The 14390-nt window shown below is 41.8% G+C and overlaps 1 protein-coding gene across 7 annotated transcripts in view; it reads right to left on the bottom strand.

Moving 5' to 3' along the window:
• The window catches only part of Upp2 (uridine phosphorylase 2), a 64258-nt gene extending 50092 nt beyond the window's left edge, over positions 1-14166 (bottom strand). For 2 of the 7 annotated variants that reach the window (XM_060390200.1, XM_060390199.1), the window contains exons 1-2: positions 13914-14166; positions 4726-4843 (exon numbers count right to left, since the gene is read on the bottom strand). In XM_060390200.1, the coding sequence (XP_060246183.1) occupies positions 4726-4843; positions 13914-13975 (180 nt within the window). In that variant the 5' untranslated portion in view covers positions 13976-14166. The remainder of the gene's footprint in view (positions 1-4725; positions 4844-13913) is intronic. The other 5 variants (XM_060390201.1, XM_060390202.1, XM_021638784.2 and 2 more) reach the window with 3 other exon arrangements.
• Between the last annotated feature and the right edge of the window lie 224 nt (positions 14167-14390).

Genomic DNA, 14390 nt, shown 5'->3' with positions numbered 1-14390 from the left:
CCTCCTGCACCCCATCAAGAACACTTCTTTTTGCAACAGACTGAGACCGTTACAGGAGAGTTGTGAAGGCCAGTCTCAGTGGATCCCATCTACAACGCATAAGGCTCAGAGAACATTGTGGAAGAGGAGGGGGAAGACGATAAGAGCCAGAGGACCAGGGAGTTTGTTGGAAGACTGTGTTTCCTAGCAACATCAGAAGCTGCACTAATAACATCTCAACAACACAACTACCCAAGTGTGAGCTGAACAAGAATAGCACCAACGGGCAAGCAAAACTGGATGGAGAAAGCCCATGAGGCTTCAATCCTATGCTAAATAGTCAGCCCTGAAAATATATGTACATGCAACTTTGTATGGACTGAACCAGATAGCATTTAGGATAGATATGTATATACATATATTCATGCAATAGCAGTTAGTGAAAAAAGATGCCATGAATTTGAAGGAGTGTGGGGAGGGGTATTTGAGAGGATTTGGAGAGAAAAAAAATCAAGGGGGAAGTGTAATTGTATTATGATCTCAAAAATGGGAAAAAAAATTAAATAATTGCTCAGATGAATTAGAATGTACCAGTTAGTGATTTTATGAAAGAAATCTGTGAAGACATGATACAATATATATTTGCATGTTGAATTTGAAAAACATCTTTCCAGCACCTCTATCACATTTTTCAATTGTTTTCATCTCCAGTGAGTATGGCAGAGACTAATGAGTTACATGCCGAGACTATTTCCTCTTCTGTCTGTGTTCACAGCTAATTCTAACTTCCCAGGCTCCTTTCCACATAGACAAGGCCATAATGCCTGAGTTCCAGCCACTAGACTATGAGCAAAAGTAAAGTGTTCCATTTCCAGCCTAGTTCACAGACGAACCCCCACGCCCATCCCACAAGGAAGACATATTGTACATTACTCCTTCTGTCATCTGCCGGGTGGAGGTCGACACCCAGGGAGATTTCCAGCCACAAATTGAAGGTTTCACAGCAGCGAGATATAAGAGAACCAGGTCTCTGGGCCTCACCTCTTCCTGGCCAGCCATCAGCCAGGTACACCTGCTTTATGTGTGTTAAGATCGAAAGGTTAGCCTACATTGTACTAAGCCACTGAAACTATGTAGTACCAAGTAGGAAAAATCCTTCAAACTAGAGGAAAGATACAAAGGAATAAGGGTAACTGTCGGAATCAGTCAGATTTGTTTTTCTGTCCGTTTGTGTGTTTGTTTAAGTCAGGATCCCTTGCACCCTTGGCTGGTCTTGGACTCACTATGAGGAGAAAGCCATACGGCATAAGAAAGGCACTCATGCCTATGTCTCCCATATGCTGTGATTGCAAGCATGCACCACCACACCTAGCTCAGGTTTAAACTGTATCTCCTACCATCTTCTCTCCCTTTGAAGGTAGTATTGATAATAATTATCACCATCTTTTGTGGGGTAAGGTTGCATTTTTAGGCATTGGTGAGTTATGTCCTAGCTTTGTAGCCAGGATTGCTGACCTGAGACTTAACAGAGCCACAAAATCGAATCTACAATGTTCTCACTCTGAGATAAGAGAGTGCTTGATGAAGATACGTTTCTGAAGACAACATCTATTACAGCCAATTTGTATCTTCTGTTCCCAACATCCTGTTTCTGTTCTGATTATAATTCTGTTTGGATCCTAAATCTAAACACATTTTTGCCTCCTACCCATCAAAATGGGGCCGTGGTTGGGGTTGCTGTCAGGGACAAAACTATTTGAAATGGAGGATGTCTGTCATTCAAGTGACTGTACTGGCAGGGGACAGTGGTTCTGAGATTGGATGGTGGCTCTGAGAAACAGTGTGGCAGAAGCGATGACAGAAATCCAGTCAGGGAGAGAAGTGGAAACATGAAGCTCCAATTTCTGGTCTAACAGCGATGAGACCATATGCACTCGTATGCGTGTGTGTGTGTGTGTGTGTGTATGTGTGTGTGTGTGTGTACACATGTGTGATTCTCATCTCCAAAACAAAGCTATCCATTCCTAGATTTACCAATAAGGAGGAGAGTAACAAATGTAGTGTTAAAAATAAAAAGAACCAGCAACTGTTTCATCAGGGAAACCTAGGGCTTAAGCTCAGCTCTTTCACTTACTGGCTGTGTTGTGCCTCCTACAGATACATAAATGTAGCAGGTGTGTTTTAACGATGCATATCCACTGAGCCCTAGTTTCTCCCTCTGTATAGGAAAGATACTATCTAGTTTCTAATGTAACCAAAGCCAAACTTTAACTCCTGACCTTCCTGCCTACGCCTTCCATGTTCTTTGACTACACAGCCATGTAGGCAGAAGAAAGGAAGGAGGAAGCCCTGTGCGGTGGGGACTGGGCAGGCTCAGATACAAAGAAGGCAGCCCATGAATGGTAGAGGGGAGGAAGACATTTAGACATACAGATAAAAGGCCGCTCTGTATCAAAGCATCTCCCATCTTCTTAATGTACTAAATATAGTGTACCTTCATTTGTTGATTACGGCAATCCTATTCCAAACAGTCATCCTTAGAAAAAGGTCTCGGGGAAATCACTGTGAGGCAAGCACCTCACACCTGACATTTCAATCCAGGTACAATCCAGTTAATGAGTACCGAAGTTGACTTGATCAAGATTCTTCGAGCCTAAATATAAGACTCAGTACGGAGACAGGGGTTATACTCAAAAGATGAAGAGGAAAAGAGGGGTAGGCTGCACAAAGGCTGGAAGCTGCAGTCTGGAGAGGAATAGGGACACAGGCTGTGCTGCTGCCTGGAAACCCACCCACACTCACATTTGCTCCTTCAGAGGAGGAGGGAGGAGGCAGCTGAGCACAGACTGACAACGGGCATCCTAGATGTACTTGCTTACTTACTTCCCTTCCTCCACCTTCCTTTCTTCTTCTACCTAAACTCATCCTCCTCAACCACCTTCTTCACATGCCTCCTCATTTAATTTTTGGAGCTTTCTGCCTTACTGTAACTCAGAATATACCTGGTACAATAAGTAAAAACCCCTGGGAACTGGACCTAGAGGATCTTGGTCTACATACCAGCTCTGCCATCCTGGAGTAACTTTATATAATTTATATAAACTATTCTTGACCCCATGGACAATGGTTTTCAAACAAAATGGAATAAAATAGTAATAACATAATGTCAAACAAAAAAGATATGAGATAGCAAGTTGTAACATTAAAACTTCTTTCTTTTTTAATTTTTTATTAATTATACCTTATTCACTTTGTATCTCCCTTGTAGCTCCCTCCCTCCTGCCCTCTCAACCCCTCCCTTTCTCCCCTTTCTCCATGCTTGCCCCTCCCCAAGTCCACAGATAGGGAAGGTCTTCTTTTCCTTCCTTCTGATCCTAGTCTATAAAGTCTCATCAGGACTGGCTGCATTGTCTTCCTCTGCGGCCTGGTAAGGCTGCTCCCACCTCAGGGGGAGGTGATCCAAGAGCAGGCCAATCAGTTCATGTCAGAGACAGTCCCTGTTCCCATTACTATGGAACCCACTTGGACACTGAACTTCCATGGACTACATCTGTGCAGGGGCTCTAGGTTATCTCCATGCATGGTCCTTGGTTGGAGTATGAGTCTCAGGAAAGACCCTGTGCTCAGATTTTTTGGTTCTGTTGCTCTCCTTGTGGACCTCCTGTCCTCTCCAGATCTTACTGTTTTCCACTTCTTTCATATGATTCCCTGCACTCTGCCCAAAGGTTGGCCATAAGTCTCAGCATCTGCTTTGATATAACACTTCTTTCTTTAAGATAGAGTCTCACCTACCCCAGGCTGGCCCTGACCTTGCTATGTAACCAAAGATGACCTTGAATGTGAACTTCTGATCCTCCTGCCTCAACTTCCCAAGTTCTGAGAGCTTTTACCACTATACCAGTCTATGCTGAGCTATAACCTTAGTCTTATTATAAACATTTAATATTTTTATTACAAAGGAATGGAAGATGCAGTATGAGGTTAATATACTCAAAACACATTATGTGTATGTAAGAAAATGTCCTTATATAACCCAGTACCTTGTGCAATGGATTTATACCTGTAGAAAAACGTGAATGAATAAATGAAATGAAAGAAGGTGAGTTGATCGTGCCTTGGTCTAGAAAGGGGACTATAACATATATTTTAAAGGCAGAACACTCTTTTTTATGTTTTTATGTTTTTCTGATTTAAATTGTAAGGAGCAAGAATTGCTCCTTACAATTTATTTAGGTGATAAAAGAAATACAATTATCCCATTATTGTTCCATAAACAATTTACTCATGAAATATTTCTTATAAAGTAGTAAAAATCTTAGTGATACAAAAGGTGGACAATGGTCACGTTCAAGAAGAGAATAAGAGGGCATTGTTAGTCTTGAATTCTTTTATGATTTAAGAAGATGAGAATTAGTAAGCTTCAACAATAAATGTAGACGTTAAGTTATGAACTAAATCTGTTAAGACATAATGAATTCTGAATACCCAACCATATTGTCAATAAAATTATATTTATCTCCAGGGACACAGCGGCCAAGTAATCATGTTTGCATTGGATTCAGTTTGAAAGCATCTATGTCTTGTTGGGGTGGAAATGATTGTTCATAATGCTCAATTCTAACTTAGAATGGCTTCATAGCTCATGGCCTGTCTCTAGCCAAGGTGTGAAGCTTATTTTGAGGAAAATGAGAAAGAAAAATACTAGAGGAAATAGAGTCATTTTTTCTGAAATTCAAAATATTTTACCTTTACATCCCCAAACATTGCTGGTAGGTTGTGTGTTTTGGTTCCTAAATCCAAGTGATAGAGAATGTCTTCATCCATAGCATCCAGGTGAGGATTCTTAACATATACAGACCTTTGTCTGCGGATAAAAACACATACGTGTAGTGAGAAACCCAGTTACGTTATGCGACATTTTGTTGTTGTTGTTGTTTTAATATCAAGTGTGGGATATAGGGCTGCGTCAGACTGTCCACAGCTGCTAACTATGATTTGCCTAGTGCGCCAGTAGGGGCATGATATTTTTGCCAGCTGCAGATAGTTTACATTTGGAATTCTGGGAACTCTTGGGAGGATATAAATGCCGGAACCTAGAGACGGGGCAGGGGCACTGAGAAGAGAAGGAGAAGTAAAGGAGAAAGAAGGAAGAAAAGGAAAAGGAGGAAGAGGATGGAGAAGAAGAAGAAGAAGAAGAAGAAGAAGAAGAAGAAGAAGAAGAAGACTGCTGCTCCTCCTTGCAGCTCCTGGATGCTGTTGTGGTTTGATAAGAAGTTGAAGATATCCTGATGACAGAGATTGGACTTGCTCCAAAAATCCTGGTGTCCCTAATCAGCAGAAAATAGCCTATGGAGGTCTACTCTCATCTGCCCCTCTAACCTTCTCTCTCTCCTACGTGGTTGGGGTATTAGAAAGTATTGGGGTGGAGAAGGGTGGTAGACATAAGAACCCAAAGAAAATAACAAAAAATAAATATAGCACCAATACCTACACAAAGGAGATATCAAGCTATCAGGAGAGAAAGCAGACCTGAGACAGGATAAAAGACCACACCCATGACCACCACTAACACAGCTACTCCAGACAAACCTCTCATAATTAAATCTGGTATAATGTGGCTAATGTCTGTTTTACAATTTCTATGTACCACACTTAGAACTATGCATGAAAACTATACCATACCAGGAAACTGATGAAATAAATACATTAGCTCATTTAATACCCTGACCGCTCCGTTAGCTGAGTAACATTAATAATCCAACTTATAAATGAAGACTTCAAGGCTCTTAGAAGCTGAGCACTCCCATGCAACCAGAAAATCTACAGGCACCTCTGCTCAGCTCACTCTGTCTCTAATTGCCACTCTCTTACTGTGAAGATGCACGGTACAGGGACCCGGCTCTCAGACCACCTTTGTTCCACTGCCTGATCAACCGGACATACACTTTCTGTGCAAGCATGAGCAAGCTAACTTTGACCTTCCATCCCCTGATCTGTGAAGCAGAGATGGTGAAAACCGCCACCTGGCAAACTTATGAGCCTTAAATTTCATAAGTGTAAGACAGTAGGAATGTACAGTGACAAAGCATTTACCTTCCTGTCTGAGACTCAGCACCACACACACACACACACACACACACACACACACACGAGAGAGAGAGAGAGAGACAGAGACAGAGAGACAGAGAGAGAGAGAGAGAGAGAGAGAGAGACAGAGAGAGAGAGTTTATAAAGGGCTTTATATACAATGATAGAATAAGTATCCCTTATCACTGTAGTTGGAATATCATGAGACTTTATTGAGGCCCACAGTGTGTTTGTGAACCTTCAATTCTTTTTCCTTTGGAGTACACTGCTAGGTTAAATCCCCAGTGACATAATGTCATCTCACTGAGTTTGGCCTAAGGGGATGTGGGAAGTGACTTGTCTATCTGTACTGCTTGGCTCTGGGACACATAAGCTCAGTGGCTGTAAGGAACTGATACCGTCTTCACCCATCAGCTTGGTTTGCATTGAGCAAGAAGCCACTGAGCTCAAACAGTATTTAATGTCTGACCACTGAGAGGTTGCCAGTTGTGGTCAGTGAACTTGGAAATGATCCATGTCCCATTAGAAGGTTCGGGTGAGAAGTAGACCTCAGAGGGCGGTGAGATGGAAGCAGAGAGATGAACAGGCTCCTGGGAACGTGAGTTGGGATACATCAGAGACAAAGAAAGAAGGACTAAGTACAAGCCAAGAGAAACAAGAAAAGAAATGCCTAAGATGAGACCCAAAGAATGGCTAAGGAGCTTCAAGAAAGTGGGGGTGATAGGAGAAGAGGTCTAACCATAATAAGCACATAAGATAAAATATTCCAAACTACTGTCATTTAAAAAATGAACCTTAGAAACAGAAGGTGAGATAAGATGAACCCTTCAGCAGAGCATGCTGATGCAAACATTTAATCACAGCATTCAAGAGGCAGAGGCAGGATGTTATCTGCGAATTTGAGGGCAGCCTGATCTGCACTGTGAGTCCCGGGCCAGCCATACTTACACAGCACAACCATGTCTCAAAAACTAAAACTAAAACTAAAAAACAAACAAAAGGTCCCAATAACAATAATGAAACCTGAAACAAAAACCAAACAAAAAGTGTTTTTTTTTTTTGTTTTTTTTTTGTTTCCTTTTAAAGAATGCCTTTTAAGTTTTTTTTTTTTTTTTTTTTTTTAAACTGGCATCAGAAGAAAGTGGGAGGGGATACAAAATGGATGGGTGGACAAAGATTGCCCCAGAGAGGGAAAAATGGTGGGAAACCTGGAAGGTTTGCTTAGTGTCAGCTCATCGCTCCATTCCCCAGGATATTTCAGTGGCTCCTCACTTTCACCCGCATCCTGGAGCCAACATCCCACTTAAGGCCTGAACACAACACCCATGCTAACCATGCATGTCTGCCAAAGCCCTGCTCCTGCCCTGACTGCATCCTGCACCAGTAGCAACTGCATGCTTGCATAGCAGTGTCTCACACGAGCCACTGAGGGGCTTCTCTGAGCACTGCATCTCCACCTCACACTTCTCGGCTTCCTCCTCAACTTCGTCGGTCGGCATCTGGGTGTACATAGGTAAACAATTTATGAATCCTGTGGTCTCTCATGTGCCAGCATTTCTTTTGAGTACCTATGAAGAACTGCCTGGATGGCTTTTCTTTCAGAAATGCAGGTTTAGTGTTCTCTCTCTCTCTCTCTCTCTGTGTGTGTGTGTGACCCTGGTCTAGAGAAACACCTTGAGTATCAGTACCTTTGAGAACCCCCACAGCCACGCTTCTTTTCTCCCTAATGCCACTGGCCCGGCCCCATCACTGCAGTCCCAGCTAGGTGACCGTCCTTCCTTTTTCATTTGGCAAATCTATGTAACAGAAGGCAGTGAGCTGCCTCTCAGGGGGGCCTTCTTTCACTCTACTTTATACTTACAAAGCACACTCTTTACAGCCTACTCTGTTTATCATAATATACTCCTTCAAGCATCAGTGATAACAAATTATCTGTTCCAAAACAGGGGTAAAGACACCGTACCAAGAGTCATCTGGAAACTCTTTGTTTCTCCCACTTCCTTCTAAATACTTTCAACCATCTCAACTAACCTCATATTATACATCCCTCTGGCTCTCATCTGACCTTTAAAAACCACCAAGGGGATTCAAAGGAAAAACACTGGCGACCAGGCCAAAATTAATTGGCTGCTCAGGAAATATTTTTTAAATTTTGACATCAAATGTGCGAGTCCCTGCTGCAAGCCTTTGCTCGTGAGCCACTCTTTCTGCCTCCCTTTCATTTTTTTACTCATCAAAATCCTCTTCATTCCTTAAGACCAGCTAACACTGCATCTTCCAGGAGAGTCTTCTAAGCAGTCTTTATCCCTAATCAATATCTCTCCCCTCACTGTGCTCCTAAAGCATCTATGTTTGTGCTAATGCTGTTAAAATGGAGTTAATTTTCTGTCTCCTCAGAAAAACTGTAAATTCCTTGATGTAGGCTGTTGAATGCATCTTTCTTTAATCTCTAAGACTGAACAAATCCTATTTGTTAACCTAAGTTTAACTGTTCAGAAAGTGGAGCAAAATACCATTAGTGTTTTTTTTTTCTTTCTCCTTAAAAACGTTAGAAGTAACAGGTTTCTAATTAGTTTGTGAGGCAGACCTTCTTTTTTGGGGGTGGGGGGAGGAAAGAGTGCTCCATGATGCTGCTTACCGGTCACTGCTGCAGAACAAGCTTCTGCATCCCAAAGCAGGACAGGCATCCCACACCTCTTTGCTGCTGCCGGGAGGAGCCCTCATGCAGACAACGCTGAGTGAAGCTTCACAGCAGCACAGCCCGGCTCAGGAAGCTGGCTGCAAAGGCAAACCACATTTCCGCCCCAGGACCACTGAATCAAAACCTGCATTCTAATAAAACCCCAGTGGTTCAAATGCGCACCAAAGTTCTGGAAACCCTGACACTTACTTTCTCTTCCAGATTCCATCCTACTTTTTTATTTCCTTCTGCCAAAGCTGCTTTCATGATCTGGAGATTTTCCTTTGGATTCCCAACCAAATCTACAAACCATAACACTAAGAAACGCATTCATTCATCTCCAGTGACTCTCTAACTGCTTATCTGAATCACTGGGGGAACTTTAAAGTATGCTGGAGTCTGAATTTGACAGAGATTCTTGTCCCAATGGTCCATGGAAAAGCACTTCTAAGGTGATCATTTTTTCAGTGACCAAAGAAAGCCTTTTTTTTTTTTTTTTTGCCATTTGAAATCTTTTCTGTCTCCACAGAGATTTTAGGGTTGTCCTATTTCTGCAAAGAATCTTGACTTGAATTACGTTGAATCTGCAGACCACTTTGGTTGGCATGAACATTTCACCAGTATCGAGTCTAGCTGTCAACAAATGTGAAATATCCTTTCACCCATTTATGTCTTCAGGTTGTCTTGAATTTCTTTCATCAGTATTCTATGGTTTTCAGTATGCAGATCTTTTCAGCATTCAGTATTTTACTCTGTTTATTTAGCATTGTTTTATCAAATTCATTTTCAGGTAGCTTCTTATTAGTAGACAGGAAAAATGTTAATCTTTGTTTGCTGAGTTTATAACCTACACCTTCACTGAATATAATCAGTTCTATTAGGTGTGTGTGTGTGTGTGTGTGTGTGTGTGTGTTGTAAGAGAGAGAGAAATTAGCTTAATGTCTTTAAAATAACAAAGTTAGAGACATCGCAGACCTTGAGCCCAAATACAGGGATATTGTAGGGATAAGAAATATAAAATATGCAGTAGTGTGCACTCATAATATAGAACTAAGCTCTAGTCAAAAATTGGAATCATTAGATGGGCTCTAAAGAGTGTTGACGCTTCAGTCCCATCTTGGAATTTCTGACTCAATTGGTCAAGCACACCTGTGCCTTAGAGTTTCTAAAACTACTGATGTCCAACTTTTCTATGGTCAAGAAGAAAAATCTCAAACCATCACAGTCATTAATTACATTCTCTTGTATTAGATTTATTACAATAATCCCTTAGCACAAATAATAATTATTTGTTATAATAATTTTGGAGATATCCTTTTTATTTCCTTGAAGTCTGATTGCTAATTAGGGAAGCTGAGACAAAAACAATTCTAAATTCAAGGCCAGTTTAGGCTATATAGAAGGTTTCAAGCCAGCCTGTACCAAACAGTGGAACGCTGTCTATCTAAATGCAAGCAAGCAGACAACCCCATATGATTGCAGCGAAAACAAGGTGGCATTGACACCATGAAGGAAATTTCCATCAATGAAGGAAATAAGATAGAAGATCCAGAAATAGACCCAGTTATTAATGGGCAGTTGGTATTTGACAAAGCTGCCAAGAGCACACAATGAAGAAATGAAAGGCTTTGAGTAAACGGTGTTGAGAAAACTTGATCTCCACCTGCCAAAGAAGGAAATCGAACCTGATCTTGGACCAGGTCCAAATGTCAACTCAGAATACACACATGTAAAACTCGAAGCTGTGTCACAGAAGACCACAGAGAAAAACTCCACCATATTTGTTTGGAAAGTGGTCACTCAGGTAGGACTCCCCCAAGAGAAGGCAAACAAATAAACCCATGGGATTGTACCAAACTAAAACCTCCCATGTAGATAAACAAAACAGAGCAACAGATCCAAAAAGTCTGGGCACAGGGGTCTTTTCTGAGACTGATACTCCAGCCAAGGACCATTCATGGAGATGGCCTGGAACCCCTGCACAGAGGCAGCCCATGGCAGTTCAGTGTCCAAGTGGGTTCCACAGTAATGGGGTCAGGGACTGTCTCTGACAGCAACTGACTGGCCTGCTCTTTGATCACCTCCCCACCGAGGGGGGAGCATCGTTACCAGGCCACAGAGGAAGACAATGCAGTCACTCCTGATGAGACCTGACAGGCTAGGATCAGAGGGAAGGGGAGGAAGACCTCCCCTATCAGTGGACTGGGAGAGGGACACATGGGGAAGAGGGAGGTTGGGACTGGGAAGGGAGGAGGGAGGAAGGTACAGGAGGGATACAAAGTGAATAAACTGTAATTAATAAATTAAAAAAAATGTAAAAACAACAAAAATAAAACAAAACAACCAACAACAACCACAGAGTGAAGAGGCAACCCATGAGCTGGGAGAAAATTTATATCTGACACTTGAATCTATTATCCAAGTTAAATAGCTCAATAGGAAGGAAGTAGAATATGGCTAAGCATAGCCAAAAAATTTGGACAGATGTCCTCAAAGATCCGAACAGCTGACAAGTGTATTTTAACATGTTCAATATCACTAATCATTAGGAAGATGAAAACTAAAACTGCAATGAGCTATCTCTCCACACTTGTTAGAATTATTATCAAAGACCGCAGATAACGGATATTGACAAGGTCTAGAGACAAGAGAAACCTTGTGTATTATTGGCGAAAGTGTGAATTAGTGTAGCTAGTCCGGGAAAATATTATGGAGAACATAAAAATTAAAATATAGCTATCGTATGGTATAGGCATTTCACTGTTTCTTATGTATCCAAAAGAATTGAGGCGAATATGTCAGAGAGGTACCGGCACTCCCATGTCAATCATAGCACTACAGATATGTTTACTTACATATTTATATGTTATAAATATACGTTTATTAATATATTTAAAATGGAATTCGGTTTAGACTTTATTACTTATTATTTAGACTTTATTTATTATGTATTATTTAGACTTATTTATTATTTCGTTTTCTTGTGGGTGTTGATGCGAATGTGCAAGCACAACAGCACAAGTGCGGAAGTTAGAGGACAGCCTGTGGGGGTCTCTTTCCATGATGGGGGTCCTAGGGATTGGTGTCAAGTATTTATCCACTGAGCCATCTCACTGACCTCTCAGCTTTTATTGTTTTTTTGTTTGTTTGTTTGTTTCATTCACTTTACATCCTTATTATAGTCCCATCCCTCCTCCCCTCCCAGTCCCTCCCTGTCCCTCCCTCCTCCTCTCCCTCCCCTTTTTCTCAGAAAAGGAGAGCTCCCTTTCCCATCCACCCTAGCTCATCACATTGCATCAGGACTGAGCGTGTCCTCTTCCCCTGTGGCCTGGCAATCCTGCCAGGGGGAAGTGCTCAAAAAGCTGGCAAGTGACAGACACCAAGCCCAGCAGAGACAGCGAGCTCAGCTGGGCGGAGGTGAGTAGGGCAGGGGACCCAAGCCCCATTGTCCCCGTCCTGAGGAGGTCTGCGTGGCACCAGACCAGCTCTCAGCTTTCATAATGAAGAAGACTCTGTCGTTTGTGACATGAGCAGAACTAGTAATATGCTAAGGACAGCCCCAGCCCAGGGAGACAAACACTGTGTCTGCCACTTCTCTTTTATCAACGTTTCTAAAAAATGTTGATCTAACTAAAACAGAGAGGAGTGGTGGGTATCAAAGGCTGGGGACTAGGAAGGTATGGCAAAGGGCTGTGAATGGGAACAGCTCCATTGAAGGAATAAGTTTAAGAATCTATACTGCCTTGCCTGCTTACCACAGACGGTACAAATATACTTTAAAATCACTTTAAAATAGATGTTGGACATTCTTACCACCAAGCAGTGAGAAATTGGTGAGGTGATGGATATCCTAGCTAGATCAATAGATTTGTCTACAACACATGCATGGTTCGAAACGTCTCGCTGGGCTGGGGGTATAGACCAGTGATAGAGTCCTTATCCAGCATTCATTGAGCCTTGGGCTCAATCCCCAACACCACAAACCAACCAACCAAAGCCACAAACAAAAGCCCGCCAACACACTGTGCCCCATATGCACAAGTCAACTCCCACTTTCAGCTAAAACCAAGTACATGGATGTCTTAAAAAAAAACTTTGAGGAAAGGCTTGCCCGAGACTTCATGCCAAATTCAAGCCTATTTTTGTTCTTCTTCTTAACTCTTTCTCTAAAGATTGATGACCAAAGAAAAGAGTTAGCTGGGAGGTTTCCATTTTCCTTTGCCTTCATTTGCATATTTCTCCCTCTCTCCTTGGCTTCCCTGGTGGGTGGAGGGGTCTGTTTGAGCCTGTCTGTATGCTGGCATCACGGCAAGACACTTCCCACAATTCTTGGCAAATCAGAGGGAATTTACAAAAATTCTTCAAGCCTCATGAAGACTAATGCTCTATTATGTTCTGTTAACCCGAGGCAGAAATTAGAATTTAATTTGCAGGCAGCTTGAGCAGATTCGTGTCTACCTTGGAGATGAATAACATCCACGGTATTTCAGAAGTCGATTCTATGTCAAGTCCGTCCATCACAAAGCATATGAAATTACCCCATGACGCACTCAACACAGTTGAAGTGCCATAGGCACCGTGGGGCCCTTTCATTATTTCTCAGGTACAGCCCGTGGTCCTGGAATGAAACACTGAACTCCACAGTGAAATCCAGGCTGTACTTTGAATTTGTCTGCTCCTGTGGGCTGCTTAAAATTCTCATTGCTTTTTTTTTTTTAAAAAAAAGTTCTTTTGACCTACTTCCTTCTTTTTTTCTTTATTATTTTATTTCTCATTATGTTTTCTTATGAAATTGTGTGGAGGTGGATTTGCCAGGATGACATTTGGAGGTCAGAGGATAACCCTTCTTCCACCTTTCAATGGGTTCTCGAGAGTGAACTCAGGCAGTCAGGCTTGCTCAGCAAGAACCTTTCTTTACCCACTGAACTATCTCACTGGACTCTCTGCTCCATGTTCATACATGAACCAACTTACCAACTCCACAAGAACCAAAGAATGAGAAATTTCAGTGCTTCTATGTGGATTTGTATTATGAACAGTGTTCCTATTATTTAGTGTCCAATGTGAGAAGATGTATAAAACCCTGGGGGAACATCCTCTGAGCACTTAAAATAAAATCCAAGAGATTTTCATCTGACCCAAAGAAATAAAGATCAAAATTACTCACCCCTCATATGCATTCTTGTCACGTCCCATGGATCTATTAGAAGCAGGTAAAATGGAAGCCATACTTTGCACTGTGCTGATATCGGGGAAAAAGCAAAATTAGGTCCTGCTGTTAAATTACAGATCTAATCCTAATGACACAGCTTCAAGTCAGGATTGCACCATCCCTTCAAACTTAGGGGTTTTTTTTTTTTTTTTTTAAATTTTCTTCTAAAATCTTCCCTGAGTATTTTGAACTCCTGTGACAATTTCAAAATACCATCCCTGGAAGGCCTTTTATATTACAGCCTGGCTCTCAGAGCATCATTCCCCAAGAAGATAGGCTCTCTTGGAAGGTGTGGCATCCTTTCTCTTTGACCAGGTTGTTTATCTTGTTAACTTTGACCACAGCACCTTTTCATGGCGTCTGACCAAGGTGTGGCACACAGCTGTGTTTGCTTTGAGATGTGTATGGATGTAGTCTGCTTTCGGATTTCAT

The sequence above is a fragment of the Meriones unguiculatus genome, chromosome 8 (assembly GCF_030254825.1).
Source record: "Meriones unguiculatus strain TT.TT164.6M chromosome 8, Bangor_MerUng_6.1, whole genome shotgun sequence".
Lineage (NCBI taxonomy): Eukaryota > Metazoa > Chordata > Mammalia > Rodentia > Muridae > Meriones > Meriones unguiculatus.
Note: the sequence above shows the minus strand (reverse complement) of the source record. Positions and strands in the feature narration are given on the sequence as shown.